Source organism: Nerophis lumbriciformis, linkage group LG04, assembly GCF_033978685.3.
Source record: "Nerophis lumbriciformis linkage group LG04, RoL_Nlum_v2.1, whole genome shotgun sequence".
Lineage (NCBI taxonomy): Eukaryota > Metazoa > Chordata > Actinopteri > Syngnathiformes > Syngnathidae > Nerophis > Nerophis lumbriciformis.
Window position 1 is genome coordinate 9462327 of NC_084551.2, and position 22365 is coordinate 9484691.

General features: G+C 38.7%; 1 protein-coding gene across 1 annotated transcript in view; it reads right to left on the reverse strand.

The window, feature by feature from the left end:
* Positions 1-22365, reverse strand: part of LOC133592028 (popeye domain-containing protein 1-like) — a 60053-nt gene that overhangs the window by 32443 nt on the left and 5245 nt on the right. The window contains exons 2-3 of the mRNA XM_072912917.1: positions 19513-19621; positions 19152-19408 (exon numbers count right to left, since the gene is read on the reverse strand). Coding sequence (XP_072769018.1) covers positions 19152-19408; positions 19513-19621 — 366 coding nt within the window. The remainder of the gene's footprint in view (positions 1-19151; positions 19409-19512; positions 19622-22365) is intronic.

Below are 22365 nucleotides of genomic sequence, written 5' to 3' on the forward strand. Positions count from 1 at the left end.
ATTTTTTTCCCACACATACATATATTGCGCTCTACTACGGTATCGAGCACTATTTTTTGGATAACCTTATTAAGACATATATATATATATATATATATATATATATATATATATATATATATATATATATAGCTACATTATGAAAATATGCAAACAAAACTGTGTTTAGATAATTGATACTTCAAACTTGCATAAATAAATCTTAAGGAATATAACATAACTTGGCTTCTGAGAGCTTAAAAATGTAATGAATAAAATGCTAAAGTTGTTGATAAACAAGCAATTATTTTAATAATTAAATATGGTCATTTTAAATGAATTATTATGATAATTTAAAATTAATTATTTCAAATATGTTTATTTTAATGTATAATTCTAATGCCTGGATGTAATAAGGAGTCAGAAAAATACAAATAAAAATACAATTAATTTTGATGTTTTTAGCAAAATATAGTAAACATTTTTTTATTTATTTTTTTAAAATTAATAAATATATTTATTTTTAGGTAAGATAAACATAATAATACAATTTATCTCTCGTCTGGATGATTTATTTATTGTCACCCTGTTGTCCTCCCGTTGTGAAAAAAGGCTGTCCTCACTCAAGTGCATGGAGCTGGAGGCCACGCCCCCTCCAGCTCCATGCACTTGAGTGAGCTCCGGCTGAAAATCGGGAGATTTTCGGGAGAATATTTGTCCCGGGAGGTTTTCGGGAGAGGCGCTGAATTTCGGGAGTCTCCCGGAAAATTCTGGAGGGTTGGCAAGTATGGTATTATCGTTGGAACAGTTACGTTTTCAAGAAAGAACAGTTTTGTCGCAATAGTCCTTTGTTTTATGAAATTATTTGTGACATGCTTGTTTGCAACAGTTGCACCCATTTAAAGGCCTTTCAATTGTTTTTCTGCAATCAGTATAGCCTAGCTTTTAGATGACATTATTCTATAACTATTCGTGCACAAGACATGTGTTTGTTGATATTGAGCATTCACTTTCCTAAAGCAAAAGACTAGTGTGACAAATTTAGAAGCTAACATTTAGTCCAAGGGCCGCCCCTCCTTATACACAGATCAAGCACTTTGTGTTGGGCCCTGCGATCCTTGGGAGGCCCCATTACCGCAAAACGTTTACCTAGCCCCGTCCTGCTCCGTCATTGATAAGACTATGATGGCAAATTTCATAGGAAATACTCATTGTCCTTGGTAGCGCGCATCTGAACAGTCCTATTTGGTGACGACTCAGGAAGACTTGCAAATGTATATTTTTACTATGTTACATTTATTATTTAGCACTAAAACAGTAATAAAGAACAATCTTTTCCCACAAATTTGTTTTAGTACAAAACATGCTTCCAATTAAATTCAATTTGATTTAAAAAAAAGAAAACTTTTTTTTTACATAAATAAAAAAGTGTGAAAACATGGCACTCAAATTAAAAATCTGCTCAGGGCCCCAATTTAGCTAATGGCGGTAATCTGTTTTTTTTTTGTTTTTTTTATTCATCCACACAATAAAAAAAAAATACTGGGTTATTTTAATAACCCAATTTATAAGTTGCTAGCGTTGGGTTAAATTTTGGAGTTTTTTTTATGAATAGCAATCCATATTTTGGGTTAGAGGGGTAATATCTTAACTAAATTTTGGTGGTTATCAAAATTATGAAGCATTTTTGGGTTGTTTTTCAACGAGTAACGCATTTTTGGATAAAAGGCTTTGTTTTTTATTAAAAATTTTCTTTTTTCTTGAAGATCATTTTATCATGGATTAATCTCATTAACATTATTTGCAATCACCCAACATTGAGTGAGCATAACTCAACTTTTTGGGTAAATAATTCAACCCAATAGTTTGATTGGGAATAACCCAACATTTAGTTATCATAACTCAACTTTTTGGGTAAATAATTCAACGCAAAAGTTGGGTTGAAAAAATGTACCCAAAATGTTGAGTTAAAATAACTCAAATGAGGGGTCCCTCCTTTTCTGAAGCAGCAGTTGGGTTAAGATTGGGTTCTTTTTTAACCCAACATTTTTTAGTGTGCATACATGCAAAATGTGTTATTTACTACTCATAGTTTATCATGATATGTAAAAATCTGCCCTGCAAGCACATTATAATGTGTCTTTTCTCTATTGCTAAAACTCATCACCCGGTAGCATATAGACCAGACCTGGGCAAAATACGGCCCGCGGGCCACGTGTGGCCCGTTAAGATTTCCAATCCGGCCCGCCAGACGTCCTACATAGTTCTTTTTAGACCTTTAACATCAAAACTGTAGCCGGCATTATGATGTGCAGTGCTGTTTTTAAATGACCGTAAGTCTTGAACTATAGAAAGTATTTCAGTGGTTGAAATCTGCGCTTTTGAGTTTTATACGAGTTATTACGGTCCCACGGACTGGGGGGGGGGGTAATTTTTGTCAAATTAGTTTTTGGTCATAAAAAAATACAATCATGCGTGCTTACGGACTGTATCCCTTGCAGACTGTATTGATCTATATTGATATCTAATGTAGGAACCAGAATATTAATAACAGAAAGAAACAACCCTTTTGTGTGAATGAGTGTAAATGGGGCAGGGAGGTTTTTTGGGTTGGTGCACTAATTGTAAGTGTATCTTGTGTTTTTTATGTTGATTTAATTAAAAAAATAAAAAAAATAAAAAAAATGTCTTGTGCGCCCCGGTACCAATCGATCCACGGTGGTTGGGGACCACTGATCTACGTCACAGACCAGGAACAAAGCAGAGTGGGCGGGGTTTGTTTTCAGAGCAGCCAGCCCGAAACGCTTGTGTCAGGAACGGAGACATTTTTGCAACAAATCTCTGCATAAAAGTGATTATACCGTATATCATGTTGTTCTTGTGTATTACCCTTCGCATTCATATGTTGCTGTTTGTTACATTTTTGTTGTGTTTTGCTGGATTGTAAAAGATACACAACTATCTAGGAGCTGGTCTGAGAAGTAAAATGGGAGCGACGTTCATATGTTGTTAATATTCAGTATTTTATTGTTAATAGTTAATATTGTAAATCTCACTTTCTTTATTTTAATGTACATTTTGGGTGTTCCATTCAGTAAAATACCGTAAAATTCCATTGCATTTTTTTGGAGTTGATGTGTCATTACTTTATTAGAACTTTATCGGACATTGTGACTTTTGGTATTAGAGTTCCTGGAAAAAAAGGGACCCAAATACACATACTGTACAGCAGATTTTTACAGCTAAATGTGTATATATGATTTATACACACATACATACTTTTTCTCTCAAGGTGGCCCCCGAGTCGAAATATTTGCCCAGCTCTTATATAGACCTATTAAATAAATGTGTCACTTTACTTTAATTTAAGATCATCATATGTACTGTATATCATATTGTATCATATGTACTGTATATTGTATCGTATCATATGTACTGTATATCGCATCGTATCATACGTACTGTATATCATATTTTTGTTGTGTATTGCGTGATTGTAAAAGATGTCTATGGAGGAGCTGGTCTGAGAAGTAAAATGGGAGTGACGTTCATATGTTGTTAATATTCAGTCTTTTATTGTTCATAGTTAACATTGTAAATACCAGTTTCTTTATTTTAATGTACATTTCGGGTGTCCCATTCAGTAAAAAACTGTAAAACTCCATTCCGTCTTTTGGAGGTGGTCTGTCATAACTTTATTAGGGCTCTATCGGACATTGTGACTTTTGGTATTAGTGTTCCTGGAAAAAAGGGACCCAAACACACATACTGTACAGCAGATTTGTTACATCTAAATGTGTATATATGATTTATACACACATACACATTGGCCCCCCCAGACACATTTTTTCTCTCAATGTGGCCCCCGAGTCGAAATATTTGCCCAGCTCTGATATAGACCTATTAAATATATGTGTCACTTTATTTTAATCCAAGATCATCATATGTACTGTATATCGTATTGTATCATATGTACTGTATATCGTATCGTATCATATGTACTGTATATCGTATCGTATCATATGTACTGTATGTCGTATTTTTGTTGTGTTTTGCTTAATTGTAAAAGATGTCTATGGAGGAGCTGGTCTGAGAAGTAAAAGAGGAGCTACGTTCATATATTGTTAATATTCAGTCTTTTATTGTTCATAGTTAACATTGTAAATCCCACTTTCATTATTTTAATGTACATTTCGGGTGTCCCATTCAGTAAAAAACTGTACAATTCCATTCCGTCTTTTGGATGTGGTCTGTCATAACTTTTTTAGGACTCTATCGGACATTGTGACTTTTGGTATTAGTGTTCCTGGAAAAAAAAAGGGACCCAAACACACATACTGTACAGCAGATTTGTTACAGCTAAATGTGTATATATGATTTATACACACATACATATTGGCCGCCCCAGATAAATGTTTTCTCTAAATGGAGGCCCCGAGTCGAAATATTTGCCCAGCTCTGATATAGACCTATTAAATACATGTGTCACTTTACTTTAATCCATAATGTATATCGTATCATATCATATGGACTGTAGGGATGTCCGATCCGATATTTGGATCGGATCGGCTGCCGATATTTGCCAAAAATTGCGTATCGGCAAGGCATGGGAAAATGCCGATCCAGATCCAGTTTAAAAAAAAACTCCGATCCGTGTTTTCCAACACACCGATTTAAATAATACATTCCACTTTTCTGCTGCTCCGTAATTTCCGTTCCGCATTTTCCAGCACACCTTCAACACATCCACAGGTCTGTGAATTCTCACGCAGTTGCTTTTAGCTGCTGGCATTCTCACTCTTTCCTGTGTCTCCCTCTCACAGACAGCAAGTGCACCTTCTTACACACGTCACATACTGTCACGACATACGTCACATACTGTCACGTCATACGTCACATACTGTCACGTCATACGTCACATACGTATACGCCCTCCCCGAGCAGAGAGGTAGCAGCATGGCTAACGTTAGCTGTGATGCTAGCGCAGCCGTGCGAGCAACGCTCCCTCTAAGGTGCTAGCCTGTGCAATTGCGCACTGTTTAAGCGTCCTCTGCGCATAGCAAATCTATGCCACGCACAAAATCAAATAAAAAAATAAGCGCATAACAATTTTCGACACACGGACACGACAGAGAAAACAGTTTTCGTCATCATTGTTCAAATATTGTGACGTCTGTCGACACGCTTATCTCCATTCGGTGCCACACGTCTACACCATCAAAATGCCGAGGCAAAAAATTTCCACATCAACACCGTATGAAAAAATTAGTGATTTTTTTAGTTGTGATTTCCTTCTCTGCATGAAAGTTTAAAAGTAGCATATATTAATGCAGTTTGAAGAAGAATGTTTTAATGTAGACATGCAAGCCTTGAAAGAACATTTTGAAAATCAAGACTACATTTCCTGCAAATGGGTGCATTTCTACCCTATATTTTAACTTTAGATTTATTCTCATATCAAACTCTTTTGGCTGTCTTTTTGACACTTACATCCGGCGCCCCCCTCCACACCCTGGATTATAAATAATGTAAATAATTCAATGTGATTATCTTGTGTGATGACTGTATTATGATGATAGTATATATCTGATAGTATATATCTGTATCATGAATCAATTTAAGTGGACCCCGACTTAAACAAGTTGAAAAACTTATTGGGGTGTTACCATTTAGTGGTCAATTGTACGGAATATGTACTTCACCGTGCAACCTACTAATAAAAGTCTCAATCAATCAATCAAAACACATAGAATCATCATACTGCTGTGATTATATGCATCAAGTGTTCATTCAAGGCTAAGGCAAAATATCGAGATATATATCGTGTATCGCAATATGGCCTTAAAATATTGCAATATTTAAAAAAGGCCATATCGCCCAGCCCTAGTTCAATGATGCCATTTCTGTTTGTCATGTATAATTTTGTCTATTTTGTGTTTATCCTTGAATAAACAGGTCAGTTTCTTGTTACCAACCATTGTGTATTATTCAAACTCCCCTAATTCAGCTGGCTAGTTGTTATCAAGAGTACTAAAACCCTTTTCAACATGATTCTGACAACTAAGTAGGCTAAATAACTTTAAACTTTAATACATGCTCGGATAGGCCAGTATCAGTATCGGATCAAAAATGCAAAAACAATATCGGTATCGGATCGGAAGTGCAAAAACCTGGATCGGGACATCCCTAATGGACTGTATATCGTATCGTATGTACTGTATATCATATTTTTGTTGTGTTTTGCTTGATTGTAAAAGATACACAACTATTGACGAGCTGATCTGAGAAGTAAAAGAGGAGCCACGTTCATATGTTGTTAATATTCAGTCTTTTATTGTTCATAGTTAATATTGTAAATCACACTTTCTCTATTTTAATGTACATTTCGGGTGTCCCATTCAGTAAAAAACTGTAAAATTCCATTCCGCTTTTTGGAGGCGGTCTGTCATAACGTTTTTGGAACCATATCGGACATTGTGACTTTTGGTATTAATGTTCCTGGAATAAAGGGACCCAGATAGACTGTACAGGTAAAATGTTTACAACTAAATGTGTATATATCATTTATACACACATACATGTTTTTTTCTCTCAATGTGGCCCCCGGGGCAAAATATTTGCCCAGCTCTGATATAGACCTATTAAATAAATGTGTCACTTTACTTTAATCCAAGATCATCATATGTACTGTATATCGTATCGTATCATGTTGCTGCTTCTTGATCTTAGCGCTGCTTTCGATACCGTTGATCATAATATTTTATTAGAGCGTATCAAAACACGTATTGGTATGTCAGACTTAGCCTTGTCGTGGTTTAACTCTTATCTTACTGACAGGATGCAGTGTGTCTCCCATAACAATGTGACCTCGGACTATGTTAAGGTAACGTGCGGAGTTCCTCAGGGTTCGGTTCTTGGCCCTGCACTCTTTAGTATTTACATGCTGCCGCTCGGCGACATCATACGCAAATACGGTGTTAGCTTTCACTGTTATGCTGATGACACCCAACTCTACATGCCCCTAAAGCTGACCAACACGCCGGATTGTAGTCAGCTGGAGGCGTGTCTTAATGAAATTAAACAATGGATGTCCGCTAACTTCTTGCAACTCAACGCCAAGAAAACGGAAATGCTGATTATCGGTCCTGCTAAACACCGACATTTATTTAATAATATCACCTTAACATTTGACAACCAAACAATTACACAAGGCGACTCAGTAAAGAATCTGGGTATTATCTTCCACCCAACTCTCTCGTTTGAATCACACATTAAGAGTGTTACTAAAACGGCCTTCTTTCATCTCCGTAATATCGCTAAAATTCGTTCTATTTTATCCACTAGCGACGCTGAGATCATTATTCATGCGTTCGTTACGTCTCGTCTCGACTACTGTAACGTATTATTTTCGGGTCTCCCTATGTCTAGCATTAAAAGATTACAGTTGGTACAAAATGCGGCTGCTAGACTTTTGACAAGAACAAGAAAGTTTGATCATATTACGCCTATACTGGCTCACCTGCACTGGCTTCCTGTGCACTTAAGATGCGACTTTAAGGTTTTACTACTTACGTATAAAATACTACACGGTCTAGCTCCAGCCTAACTTGTTGATTGTATTGTACCATATGTCCCGGCAAGAAATCTGCGTTCAAAGAACTCCGGCTTATTAGTGATTCCTAGAGCCCAAAAAAAGTCTGCGGGCTATAGAGCGTTTTCTATTCGGGCTCCAGTACTATGAAATGCCCTCCCGGTGACAATTAGAGATGCTACCTCAGTAGAAGCATTTAAGTCCCATCTTAAAACTCATTTGTATACTCTAACCTTTAAATAGCCCCCCTTTTTTAGACCAGTTGATCTGCCGTTTCTTTTCTTTTCTCCTCTGCTCCCCCTATCCCTTGTGGACGGGGAGTTACACAGGTCCGGTGGCCATGGATGAAGTGCTGGCTGTCCAGAGTCAGGACCCGGGGTGGACCGCTCGCCTGTGTATCGGTTGGGAACATCTCTGTTCCGCTCGGGATGGTTTCCTGCTGGCCCCACTATGGACTGGACTCTTACTATCATGTTGGATCCACTATGGACTGGACTCTCACACTATTATGTCAGACCCACTCGACATCCATTGCATTCGGTCTCCCCTAGAGGGGGGTTACCCACATATGCGGTCCTCTCCAAGGTTTCTCATAGTCATTCACATCGACGTCCCACTGGGGTGAGTTTTTCCTTGCCCTTATGTGGGCTCTGTACCGAGGATGTCGTTGTGGCTTGTGCAGCCCTTTGAGACACTTGTGATTTAGGGCTATATAAATAAACATTGATTGATTGGTTGATATGTACTGTATATCAAATCGATATACGATCACAAACAGGGCCGGCCCGTGGCATAGGCCGTATAGGCAAATGCTAAGGGCGCCGTCCATCAGGGGGCGCCACGCCAGTGCCACAAATGTTGGAGAAAAAAAAAAAAAAGTTGGTACTATTATTTCTAAATACAAAAAATAATCCCACGTTAATTAAAATGCAAAGTAAAGCCTATTTAATAGAAATATTATTTGTTACAACATTACGCCCCCCCCCCCCCCCCCCCCTCGCACGGTGCACCCCCTCCCTTCCCGTATCATGACTCTTTTTGGACGTCACCACATCAAAAAATCAACACAAGATGTCAAAACGGCCAAAACTGTCAGGTGCCCAGGGAAGAAAAAAGAGAAAAGAAGAGGAGGAGAAACGAGAAAAGACAGAGGTAGCAGGTAGGTAAGGTTAGCCTACATGAAATTATTTGTCTGTTACAGAATGTGATAGTAGCTGGCTTTTTAGCATTAAGCTAATGTTACATGATTCGGCAATTGCTAATCAATAAATAGCTAGTTCTGTTTTAACGTCGGGTTAATATTGTGGAGGGGGCTAAATTGTTATGGAAAATAATAATGTAACGTTAGGTAATTACAGTACTCCCACCTTACATTCCTCAGGGACATTTGTATTAGATCTTTTAAGCAGGTGTTTTTTGTTTACATTGTTATTGCCTTCTGGTTAGCTAATGTTTGCCCTGCAGGTAATAGTCACTTTTCCACCCCTTTATATATTAGGTATAGTTGTAAGTAAAAAAAAAAGGTCAAAGACAAAGCTATTCAGTTTCTTGTGAGTATATACACTTCAGTGCCGATGTGGGGGGGCGCCACCTAAAATCTTGCCTAGGGCGCCAGATTGGTTAGGACCGGGCCTGATCACAAATGAGAATGAGAAGCATGGCTTTTATTTTGTTGTTTAAATGTGCTATATAAATAAAGTGGATTGGATTGGATTTGCTGCGAAATATAACATGAAAAAAACTGCTGATTGAATCAAATTAGACTTAGACTTAGACATGTTGTAAATGCTCTAGAATTGATGTCAGTCATCAACCAAGCACAAACAGGAAGTTATGTATATTAACTTGCAAATAAAACATGCTTGAATATATTTCGATACACTCCCATGTACATGCATGGTGAATTATTCAGTCATACAAGATCTGCAGAAAATGACTCTGAAAACCAAATATATTTGGTTTAGTGCACACTTGTTACAAAAATAGATGCGCATATGCTCACTCTCCATTGAGAGAATGTCTCACACCTACAACTTTCAGAGTTAACACCAAGAATATAAAAAGGCTTTGTAACTCACCAACAGCCAGTAGGACGAGAAGACGAGCAGCCAAGACCGAAGAATGGCTTCTTTGAAAAGAGTGTCACCCGTGAGATAGTGAGGGAACAAGCTGGACCCTCAGATAGGAGGGCTGCACAATGTGCGTCGCACATTCCACGGGCTTGACAGGCACGGACTAAAATGGACTGGGAGTGAGGCTGCAGTGACTGTGACCTCCGCCAGGGGGGGCTACAACACACTTCAAACACGTGTTGTGTTTCACTGAGGGCCACGTCGCAGTCAAAGCTGCACACCTGTAACAGTGAATATACACGAATATCAACATATAATAGCCTTGTTACACAATTTGTTTTTGATTGTTATATTTTTACCAACATAATGATGCATAACTTGCTTTAAAATTGTAAGTAAAGATGACAAGCACATGTTAGTATTTATTTTTGATAACCCCCCCGCAGATATTATTAAAGTGTAAAACATATGCAATTCAATGTGCAACATTTTTCTATCAAAATTTAAAGAAGAAAATACATTTAGAAAGTGATTTTTTTTTTAATTTTATTTCCAGCCACATAAGTAACATGGTGGGTCATGCATACCTGCCAACTTTTGAAATCAGAAAAACCTAGTAGCCAGGGTCCAGGGGCCGCAGGCCCCGGTAGGTCCAGGACAAAGTCCTGGTGGGGGGTTCAGGCTTCGCCCCCCGACGCAAAATGATTATTAGCATCCAGACAGGTTAAAATGTTGCTAAAACCATCACTTTTCTATCAGTCACAGTGACTTTTCAAAACAAAAATATTACAGCAAAAATCATATGGGTTGATTGACATGTTTATTCTGTAAGCTAACTTCAATAGTTTGAAATTATTTTGACAGTTAATGCCAGTTATCCTGTCAACCTTTCACAAGCCTTCAATTTGTTAATTGAAAGTATAAATACTTTTTACAGTAAACAAATGGTAAAACAGTACTAAACAATTCCATAAAAAAAAAAATTGGTGTCATTATTAACTTTCTGTCCAAGCTTGTATAATCTACTGCCTAGTTCAATTGTAAAACATATTCTGTGCCTAAAATTCACATTTCTATCACAATTATCATACTGTAAACATGGTAAGCTAACTTCATTAAAATTAATAGTCCTGTCAATAGCATGGAATTACAATTCAAATGTAGTTTTTTTTGTAAGCCTTTCAAAAGAATTCAAAATATGAAAAATTAATGAAAATTAATTTAAGCCATCAGACACTTGAAAAGTGGCACATCACATCTCTAATGTAATCATTTTAACTTTTCAACAGAAATAGCACTGCAAAAATATTAAGGACATATTTCTGTATTTTGGGAGTTATGCTGTCAACATTTAACAAGATTTCTTCAACTTGGACTTGAAAGCATAAATAGTATAAACACTTTTAACAGTATAACAGTACTAAACAATTCCAATAGATAACATTGGTGTCATTACCTTTTTGTGGCTAAAATCCAAATGTATCCAAAGAATCTGTTTGGGCGACGAAAAACGTTGAAAGTTTTCCACTTGTATCGCTAGCAACAGCATTGGACTTGTGTTTTTTTGTCCCAACGTGGTCTTTTACATCGCTAATTCCTCCGTGTCCGATCGAAAAATCTTGTCTGCACAAGGTGCAATTCGCGTAGTTTTCACCCTTTTTGGAACGGATAATTATTCCCGGATAGGCTTTTGAATATTCTTCACGGAATGACTGCAGTTTTCTTTTCGGTTTAAGACTCGTTTGCGATTTTTCTCCGGCTGATTCCATGATCGTTCGCTCGTTTGGAAACAATGGCAACAGGTGCCTCGTGCTTGGCAGCGGTGCTATAAATAGCCTCGCGCATTTAAAAAAATTTTTTTTTTTTAATTAATGAAAAACCGTATTTTTTATCACTGCAACCGTAACCCGGAATAGGTTGATGAAAACCGTACTAATTACGGGAAAACCGGAGTAGTTGGCAGGTATGGTCATGTAAATCAGTGGTCCCCAACCACCGGTCCGTGGATCGATTGGTACCGGGCCGCACAAGAATTACAACAAAAAAAAAGACTTTCTGCACAGTCAGTTGCTACAGAGCTCCAAACTTCATGTGACCTTCCAATTAGCCCACGTACAGTACGCAGAGAGCTTTATAGAATGGGTTTCTATGGCCGTGCAGCTGCATCTAAGCCATACATCACCAATTCCAATGCAAAGCGTCGACTGCAGTGGTGTAAAGCAGTGGTGCCCAATCACCGGGCCGCGGCTCGGTACCGGTCCGTGGATCAATCACAAGAAATAAAAAAAAATAAAAAATTGTTTTTTATTAAATCAACATAAAAAACACAAGATACACTTACAATTAGTGCACCAACCCAAAAAAACCTCCCTCCCCCATTTACACTCATTCACACAAAAGAGTTGTTATTAATTATTAATATTTCTGGTTCCTACATTATACAGTATAATGTAGGAACCAGAAATAATAATAACAGAAAAAAACAACTCTTTTGTGCGAATGAGTGTGAATATATCAAGATCAATACAGTCTGCAGGGATAGAGTCCGTAAGCACACATGATTGTATTTTTTTATGACAAAAAAATAAATAAAAAATCTCCGTGGGACAAATTTTCAAGTGTTGACCGGTCCGCAGTTACAAAAAGGCTGGGGACCACTGATGTAAATGACACATGAAATTATGTGGTAGGCCTCCTTAAAATTATGGTGCGAGGAACCAAGATAAAATGTGGCAGGCTACTGTAAAATGAAGAAGTGGGCCACAAATAAAATGAAGAAGTGAGCCAACATAAAATTATTGGACGGGGAGGCCACAATAAAAAGAAACGGCGTCCACAGTAAAATGATGTGGCGGGCCACAAAAAAAAAGAAATGGCCAAACCACAAATAAATTGAAGAAGCGAGCCACAATACAATTATGGGACAGAGAGGCCACAATAACATGAAATGGCGTTCCATAGTAAAATGATGTGGCGGGCCACCATGATAAAATTATGGGACAGGGGCCACGATAAAAAGAAACGGCGTCCACAGTAAAATGATGTGGCGGGCCACAATAAAATGAAGTGGCTAGCCACAAATAAAATGAAGAAGCGAGCCACAATACAATTATGGGAGAGTAAAATTATGTGGCGGGCCACCATGATAAAATTATGGGACAGGGGGCCACAATTAAATGAAATGATGTCCACAATAAAATGATGTGGCGGTCCACAAATAAAATGAAGAAGCGAACCACAATACAATTATGGGACAGCGGCCAGAATAACATGAAATGGCGTCCACAGTAAAATGATGTGGCGGGCCACATTGATAAAATTATGGGACAGGGGGCCACGATAAAAGGAAATGATGTCCACAATAAAATGATGTGGCGGGCCACAATAAAATGAAGTGGCGAGCCACAAATAAAATGAAGAAGCGAGCCCCAATACAATTATGGGACAGAGAGGCCACGACAACATGAAATGGCGCCCACAGTAAAATGATGTGGCGGGCCACAAATAAAATGAAGAAGCGAACCACAATACAATTATGGGACAGAGGCCACAATAACATGAAATGGCGCCCACAGTAAAATGATGTGGTGGGCCACCATGATAAAATTATGGGACAGGGGGCCACAATAAAAAGAAATGATGTCCACAATAAAATGATGTGGCGGGCCACAAATAAAATGAAGAAGCGAACCACAATACAATTATGGGACAGAGGCCACAATAACATGAAATGGCGCCCACAGTAAAATGAGTGGCGGGCCACCATGATAAAATTATGGGACAGGGGGCCACAATAAAAATAAATGATGTCCACAATAAAATGATGTGGCGGGCCACAAATAAAATGAAGAAGCGAACCACAATACAATTATGGGACAGAGGCCACAATAACATGAAATGGCGCCCACAGTAAAATGAGTGGCGGGCCACCATGATAAAATTATGGGACAGGGGGCCACAATAAAAAGAAATGATGTCCACAATAAAATGATGTGGAGGGCCACAAATAAAATGAAGAAGCGAGCCCCAATACAATTATGGGACAGAGAGGCCACAATAACATGAAATGGCGTCCACAGTAAAATGATGTGGCGGGCCACAATAAAATGAAGTGGCGAACTACGATTAAATTATGGAACAGGGGGGCCACAATAAAATGAAATGGCATCCACAGTAATATGATGTGGCGAGCAACAATAAAATGATATGGCAGCCACAATAACTGAAAAAGCAGGCCACGATAAAATGAAATGGCATCTACAGTAAAATGATGTGACGAGCTACAATAAAATGATATGGCGGGCCACAATAAAACTATGGGACGGGGGGTCCACCGTAAAATGAAATGGCATCCACAGTACAATGATGTTACGAGCTACAATAAAATGATATGGCAGGCCACAATAAAATTAAATCACGTCCACAGTAAAATGATGTGGCAGGCCACAGTAAAATGAAGTGCCGAGCCCCGAAAAAATTACGTGGCAGGCCACGATAACATGAAATGGTGTCCACAGTAAAATGATGTGGAGGGTCACTTTAAAGGATGTGACGGATCACATAAAATGACGTGGTGTGCCCCAATAAAATTATGGGACGGGGGGCCACAATAAAATGATATGCCAGACCATGTTAAAATAGAATAGAATAAATCTTTATTGTCCACCGAGGTGGGAAATTGTCTTTGGTTCACCAACACAGGCGACAAACAATGTCTTATATAAAACATATAACAAACACAATAAGAACAGAGATTAGGTCAAAACAGGAATGAAAGTAACTAAAAGTTATAGGACCTAAAAGAGTATCAGTGAAAGATAAAAGAAAAGCAGTTCAGGTCAAATGATCTGGCGTTAAATGATGTGATTTGAGTTTGTGATTGAGTTTGACACCTGTGTCTGAGAGGAATTTAGTTTCCATCAAATGGTCCTCAATGAGAAAGAAATAGTATGCTCTCAACATACCGGTAATACAGATATAGTAGGGTGAGTGCGTGTTTTTGCATTTGCAGCATTTTTATTTTGTGCATGCGATTGCAGCATTTATAGGAGAAACATTGAAAACGGAATAATTTACTTACGCACAGAAATGAATACATGTATTAATATTCCTGAAATGCTATTTAATATAAACATACTTAAAGTCTTATAGCAGCAAATGTAGAAACCAGTGTGTACCGATGGATACAATATGTGCCATATATTTACAATTTGGAATTTCTTAACCTATATTTTAATAATTGCACATGATTAACAAAACAATGCATTGAGAACACACCATTACCCACTGCTAATAACACTATATGTTATATTTTCTGTACATCAGAATTGTTATATTCATGTTCCTCGATTAAAAGTAACACAAAACTGCACACTATATGATGTGATTACATTACTAAAACACGCACAAAAAAAAATGTGAATGATCAATTATCGTCTGACCATATCTACAATTTCCACAAGTAAAGATGCTGACATGTTTTGTTTACGAACACAATAAGTTAAATATGTACAAGAACCAACAACACAGGTGCTATCAAATACTTTAATCAATAACATGTTATTCAGTGTATTCAAATGTCAGCTATCCAGTTTCATTTTCTTAACGTGGGAGTGTCGGTCAATTTGTGCTCTTGCTGACATCTCATTTTTTTCTATTCTTTTGTCCCATTGTTACAAAAACCCAAAGTAACTCTGCTTAATTGCCTTTGTTTCACACCTGACAATTTGAGCAATTTTCAAACACTTTTGAGATCAGTTTTCAAGCTCATCAGGAAAAATCAAATATCACAAACATATCATCCAAATATGGATACTATTTTATTCCACAAGAAAGCATGCAACAAAAACATGACATCCTTGGTAAAGGACATTATTCTATAAAATATGTATTTTTCAGCAGAAACGGATCAGAAATTCTCATACTCTAAAATTGTATTGATGTATGTACAATGGCTTTTATCATTTACCAAATTGTTGTCAGTTTTTACTCCTGTACTTATTTATTATTTTATATGACTCAACAAACGTATCATATAGCCTTAGCTTATTGAATAAGCTACCAACAAACTTCTTTAACTTAACTATTTCACTGTCATTGGAAAATTTAACACAGGTGGACAAACTATTAGACATTTCCGAGAAACTGAGTTGGGGTTAAGCATAACTCTGCTTTCTCCTACTCCTTTTTGAGTACCATATTTTTCGGACTATAAGGCGCACTTACAATCATTTCGTAAGGAAAACGTTTGATTGAGCTTACCCACCTCAAAGCAATTTTATTTGGTACATGGTGTAATGATAAGTGTGACCAGTAGATGGCAGTCAAACATAAGCGATAAGTGTAGACTGCACCGTTTGATGTGCTTCAACATACGAGTATTATTATGGTGTGTGTATAAGGTAATACATTATCTGGCATTTTGTTTCGCAATATTATGCAAAAACTAATTTTCTTACCTTCTGATACCTGCTGATCTGTATTTGGGATCTGTATAAATCCTGAAAAATTGCACGCATCCGCCTTTGTAGTCCGTGTCGAAACCGTAATCGAAATGCTTCTTCTTTTTCTCTATCTTCTTGTTATGGGACATTCATCCTCAGCTGTTGCCATTTCTAATATAAAGTAGTGTAAAGTTCTTACTTATATCTGTCAGTAAACTCGCCATGAAAGCGCTAAAACATACCGGTGTAGTGAGTTTACATTATTCACCCAAGGAACTCTAGTTATTAGAGTTCCGGTCGGACGGTTTTTCACGGGACACATTTCCGGTGTTTGCTTCGCAATATTATGCAAAAACAATTGTTCTTACCTTCTTATACCTGCTGATCTGTATTTGGGATCTGTATAAATCCTGAAAAATTGCACACATCCGCCTTTGTAGTTCGTGTCGAAACCGTAGTCGATAAGCTTCTTCTTTTTCTCTATCTTCTTGTTATGGGACATTAATCCTCCGCTGTTGCCATTTCTAATATAAAGTAGTGCAAAGTTCTTACTTATATCTGTCAGTAAACTAGCCATGAAAGCGCTAAAACATACCGGTGTAGTGAGTTTACGTTATTCACCCAAGGAACTCTAGTTATTAGAGTTCTGGTTGGACGGTTTCTCACGGGACACATAGTGTTGTTGTTTCCTTATGAGGAAATGCTGCTCCGTTGTTGATTTAAGTAAAGTCTGAATGTCATTAAAACAGTTTTGACACTTCTTCCACTCCCGTCCTTGCACGCTACACCGCTACAACAAAGATAACGGGGAGAAGAAGCTGCCGAAGGTGAGCCATGTTTTTTTGATTGATTGAAACTTTTATTAGTAGATTGCACAGTACAGTACATATTCCGTACAATTGACCACTAAATGGTAACACCCGAATAAGTTTTTCAACTTGCTTAAGTCGGGGTCCACGTTAATCAATTCATGGTAAAATTAATAAGATAGCCCAAAAAATGGCGCATCCGGAAGCGACTGTCTGCAAGCGGCTTGAAGATGGTCTGTAAGACATAATAATCTATGTAACATTTTGACCAAAGAACCACCATTACATGTTATGTAGACCACAAGGAAGTGTTCTCAAGTTAGAAAAAAATAATAATAATATGACTCCTTTAATGCGCCCTATAATCCGCTGCGCCTTATATACGAAAAAAGATCGAAAATAGACCATTCATCGGCAGTGTGCCTTATAATCCGGTGCACCCTATGGTCCAGAAAATACGGTATGTTGAATTGTTCAAGTGTGATGACGTTCAATGCTTACTACAACACTGTCAAGCTATTTGAAACCAGGGCTCTTCAATGTTTTCAAGGCCAAGAAGCCCCAAACTGATGGAGAGATGGAGCGGAGACCCCTTACTTATATTATAAGTCTTGTATAAAACTGTGTTTTGAATAAGACCTAAAAGCACCTTGTTAACCTGTTATTGTTTGAGTGTAGGCTTATCTCTTTTGAATAAACCCTGGTTTAAAGGGGAACATTATCACAATTTCAGAAGGGTTAAAACCATTAAAAATCAGTTCCCAGTGGCTTATTTTATTTTTCGAAGTTTTTTCAAAATTTTACCCATCACGCAATATCCCTAAAAAAAGCTTCAAAGTGCCTGATTTTAACCATCGTTATATACATCCGTCCATTTTCCTGTGATGTCACACAGTGATGCCAATACAAACAAACATGGCGCATAGAACAGCAAGGTATAGCGACATTAGCTCGGATTCAGACTCGGATTTCAGCGGCTTAAGCGATTCAACAGATTACGCATGTATTGAAACGGATGGGATGGTTGTAGTGTGGAGGCAGGTAGCGAAAACGAAATTGAAGAAGAAACTGAAGCTATTGAGCCATATCGGTTTGAACCGTATGCAAGCGAAAACGACGAAAACGACACGACAGCCAGCGACACGGGAGAAAGCGAGGACGAATTCGGCGATCGCCTTCTAACCAACGATCGGTATGTGTTTGTTTGGCATTAAAGGAAACTAACAACTATGAACTAGGTTTACAGCATATGAAATACATTTGGCAACAACATGCACTTTGAGAGTGCAGACAGCCCAGTTTTCATCAATTAATATATTCTGTAGACATACCCTCATCCGCTCTCCTTTCCTGAAAGCTGATCTGTCCAGTTTTGGAGTTGATGTCAGCAGGCCAGGGAAGCTAGGGTCGATAGGGGGTTTAGCTCGCTCGTCTGCGGGAACAAACTGCCGCCATTGCTTGCCGTGCTACCGAGGTCCTTTGTCCCTGAATTGCTCATACACTCCGGCAGATTCAATGGGGGTCTGGCGGCAGATTTCTTTAACTTTATCGTTGGAAATGCATCTGCTTTGAGTGTCGCAGGATATCCACACATTCTTGCCATCTCTGTCGTAGCATAGCTTTCGTCGGTAAAGTGTGCGGAACAAACGTCCAATTTCTTGCCACTTTCGCATCTTTGGGCCACTGGTGCAACTTGAATCCGTCCCTGTTCGTGTTGTTACACCCTCCGACAACACACCGACGAGGCATGATGTCTCCAAGGTACGGAAAACAGTCGAAAAAACGAAAAATAACAGAGCTGATTTGACTCGGTGTTTGTAATGTGTTTGAGAAAATGGCGGATTGCTTCCCGATGATGATGTCACGTTTGTTGTGACGTCATCGCTCCGAGAGCGAATAATAGAAAGGCGTTTAATTCGCCAAAATTTACCCATTTAGAGTTCGGAAATCGGTTAAAAAAATATATGGTCTTTTTTCTGCAACATCAAGGTATATATTGACGCTTACATAGGTCTGGTGATAATGTTCCCCTTTAAAGAGTTGTATATGTTCACTAAAGTGAGTGGAATCATTGTTAATATATATTTAAAAATGTTTACATTGAGGAAAAATGGCGAGGGAGTATAAAAAAGCATTAAAAAAAAAATAGTCTGAACAGACAAAACATATTAAACGTTACCTCTTCCTATGCTCACTGAGTGGGTAAAAGTGTGTCACGCCTGCAGCAGTGTTCGTGTGGTCATACAGTCATTCCTGCGCTGGGACTTTCGGGAGGACATCTGCCGTTTCTAATTCGGTCTCTGGCATGTGACAGTAGCTTGGTAAGCGGAGATCGTAGCGGTGCCCGGCGCAGTCGAATGCCTTGTCGTTAAGGGAGTACAGCTTGTCTGCGATATCATTCCGCACAACCAGGGCGAAGATCCTGGCTATGTAGCGGTGTTTGGCAAAGAGAAGATAGAGTTTCTTCCTTCTCCATGCCACATATGTACACGGGTTGTCGGCTGACAAAGTGACCTACAGAGGGAAAGACACATGATGAATAAACTCTAAACGTGTTAGAAAGGTGAGAGCAAATTCTCCTGTCCTCAAACATGGGGACGGAAACATTGTGCTTTGACCTGGAATACACCCTCCTCTGATGGTCTGAGTGAGTCCCATTCTGGTGAATCCAAAAACTGAAAGGGGTAGATGTAGTGCAGAAACTCGCCCTGAACTGTCACTCTGATTCTGTAAGACAAAAAAAAAAAAAATGGACAGCTGTTTTGTCAATGTTGCAACAATACAATCAAAACTAACTGCCGTTTTAATTCAATTCAATTGAGGACAAGGTGTGGCGGAAAATAGGGTTGTGCGATTTACAGGAATGTGAGCACCCTTTGAGAAAAGAAAAAACAGGAAAATTTGCCACGCAAACCCTGAAAGAAAATTTGGAAAATCAAAATGATACTTCCTGCAATTGGGTGCATTTCTACACTACACTTTATTTAAAGGGGAACATTATCACCAGACCTATGTAAGCGTCAATATATACCTTGATGTTGCAGAAAAAAGACCATATATTTTTTGAACCGATTTCCGAACTCTAAATGGGTGAATTTTGGCGAATTAAACGCCTTTCTAATATTCGCTCTCGGAGCGATGACGTCACAACGTGGCGTCACATCGGGAAGCAATCCGCCATTTTCTCAAACACCGAGTCAAATCAGCTCTGTTATTTTCCGTTTTTTTCGACTGTTTTCCGTACCTTGGAGACATCATGCCTCGTCGGTGTGTTGTCGGAGGGTGTAACAACACGAACAGGGACGGATTCAAGTTGCACCAGTGGCCCAAAGATGCGAAAGTGGCAAGAAATTGGACGTTTGTTCCGCACACTTTACCGACGAAAGCTATGCTACGACAGAGATGGCAAGAATGTGTGGATATCCTGCGACACTCAAAGCAGATGCATTTCCAACGATAAAGTCAAAGAAATCTGCCGCCAGACCCCCATTGAATCTGCCGGAGTGTGTGAGCAATTCAGGGACAAAGGACCTCGGTAGCACGGCAAGCAATGGCGGCAGTTTGTTCCCGCAGACGAGCGAGCTAAACCCCCTATCGACCCTAGCTTCCCTGGCCTGCTGACATCAACTCCAAAACTGGACAGATCAGCTTTCAGGAAAAGAGCGTGGATGAGGGTATGTCTACATAATATATTAATTGATGAAAATTGGGCTGTCTGCACTCTCAAAGTGCATGTTGTTGCCAAATGTATTTCATATGCTGTAAAATTAGTTTATAGTTGTTAGTTTCCTTTAATGCCAAACAAACACATACCAATCGTTGGTTAGAAGGCGATCGCCAAATTCGTCCTCGCTTTCTCCCGTGTCGCTTTCGCTTGCATACGGTTCAAACCGATATGGCTCATTAGCTTCAGTTTCTTCTTCAATTTCGTTTTCGCTACCTGCCTTCACACTACAACCATCCGTTTCAATACATTCGTAATCTGTTGAATCGCTTAAGCCGCTGAAATCCGAGTCTGAATCCGAGCTAATGTCGCTATAGCTTGCTGTTCTTTCCGCCATGTTTGTTTGTGTTGGCTTCACTGTGTGACGTCACAGGAAAATGGACGGGTGTATATAACGATGGTTAAAATCAGGCACTTTGAAGCTTTTTTTAGGGATATTGCGTGATGGGTAAAATTTTGAAAAAATCTTCGAAAAATATAATAAGCCACTGGGAACTGATTGAAATTGTGATAATGTTCCCCTTTAAATCATGGATGCCCATTACGTCGATCGCGAGCTACCGGTTGATCGTGGAGGGTGTGTCAGTCGACCGCCAGCCAGGCATTAAAAAAATTGACCTAAAAATTAGCGATCAATCTTCACCAAGACGTCACTTTTGTCACTTGATTGACATTCACGGCATCCGAGGGTCTTGCGAGATGACTTAGACTTAGACTTAGACAAACTTTAATGATCCACAAGGGAAATTGTTCCACACAGTAGCTCAGTTACAAAGGCTGGAAAGGACAATGCAGGTATAAAATAGACTAAAAATGTACCGTGGTAGCAATATAAAATATGACATATGTAATATTTACATAATATATGTACAGTATATGATATGATAAATAAATAAATGATAAATGGGTTATACTTGTATAGCGCTTTTCTACCTACAAGGTACTCAAAGCGCTTTGACAGTATTTCCACATTCACCCATTCACACACACATTCACACACTGATGGCGGGAGCTGCCATGCAAGGCGCTAACCAGCAGCCATCACGAGCAAGGGGTGAAGTGTCTTGCTCAAGGACACAACGGACGTGACTAGGATGGTAGAAGGTGGGGATTGAACCCCAGTAACCAGCAACCGTCCGATTGCTGGCACGGCCACTCTACCAACTTCGCCACGCTGTCCCCATATATACTGATATATTATATTATATTATAAGTTTATATCATATATACAATATATAACAATTACCATGTACACTATATGTAACAGCTGCAGCATAAAATAGAGAGTAGATCCAGCAGAAAATAGACATAAATAAAGAGAGGTAGCTAACATAGAAGGTGTCAGGTAATAGACAGATATCATCTATTGCTGATTTTACAGCTGGATGGAGTGCGGAATGAAGGAATGCTGCGCGACGCTGGCTGCTGCGAGATCATTATTAAGAAAAAATGACCGACAGGAAGGCGAGAAACACTTTTTGTGTCGTCCAATCGTCAAAAAGTTTCTGTCTTCACAATAAAAGCGCTTCTTCATCGTCCCTGCGTTAACATAATAAGAGTCTCAGAAAGCTGTCGTGCACAAGCGAGCAAGCTACGGAGTTTGCCGCCAATGTATTTCTTGTAACGTGTTTAAAAAGGAGTATGGAAGCTGGACAAGTAAGATGTCAAAAACCAATCACTTTCATGTGGTATTGGACAGAAAGGAGGACTTTTTTTCTCCTCCATTCAAAAATGTGGACGTTATCAG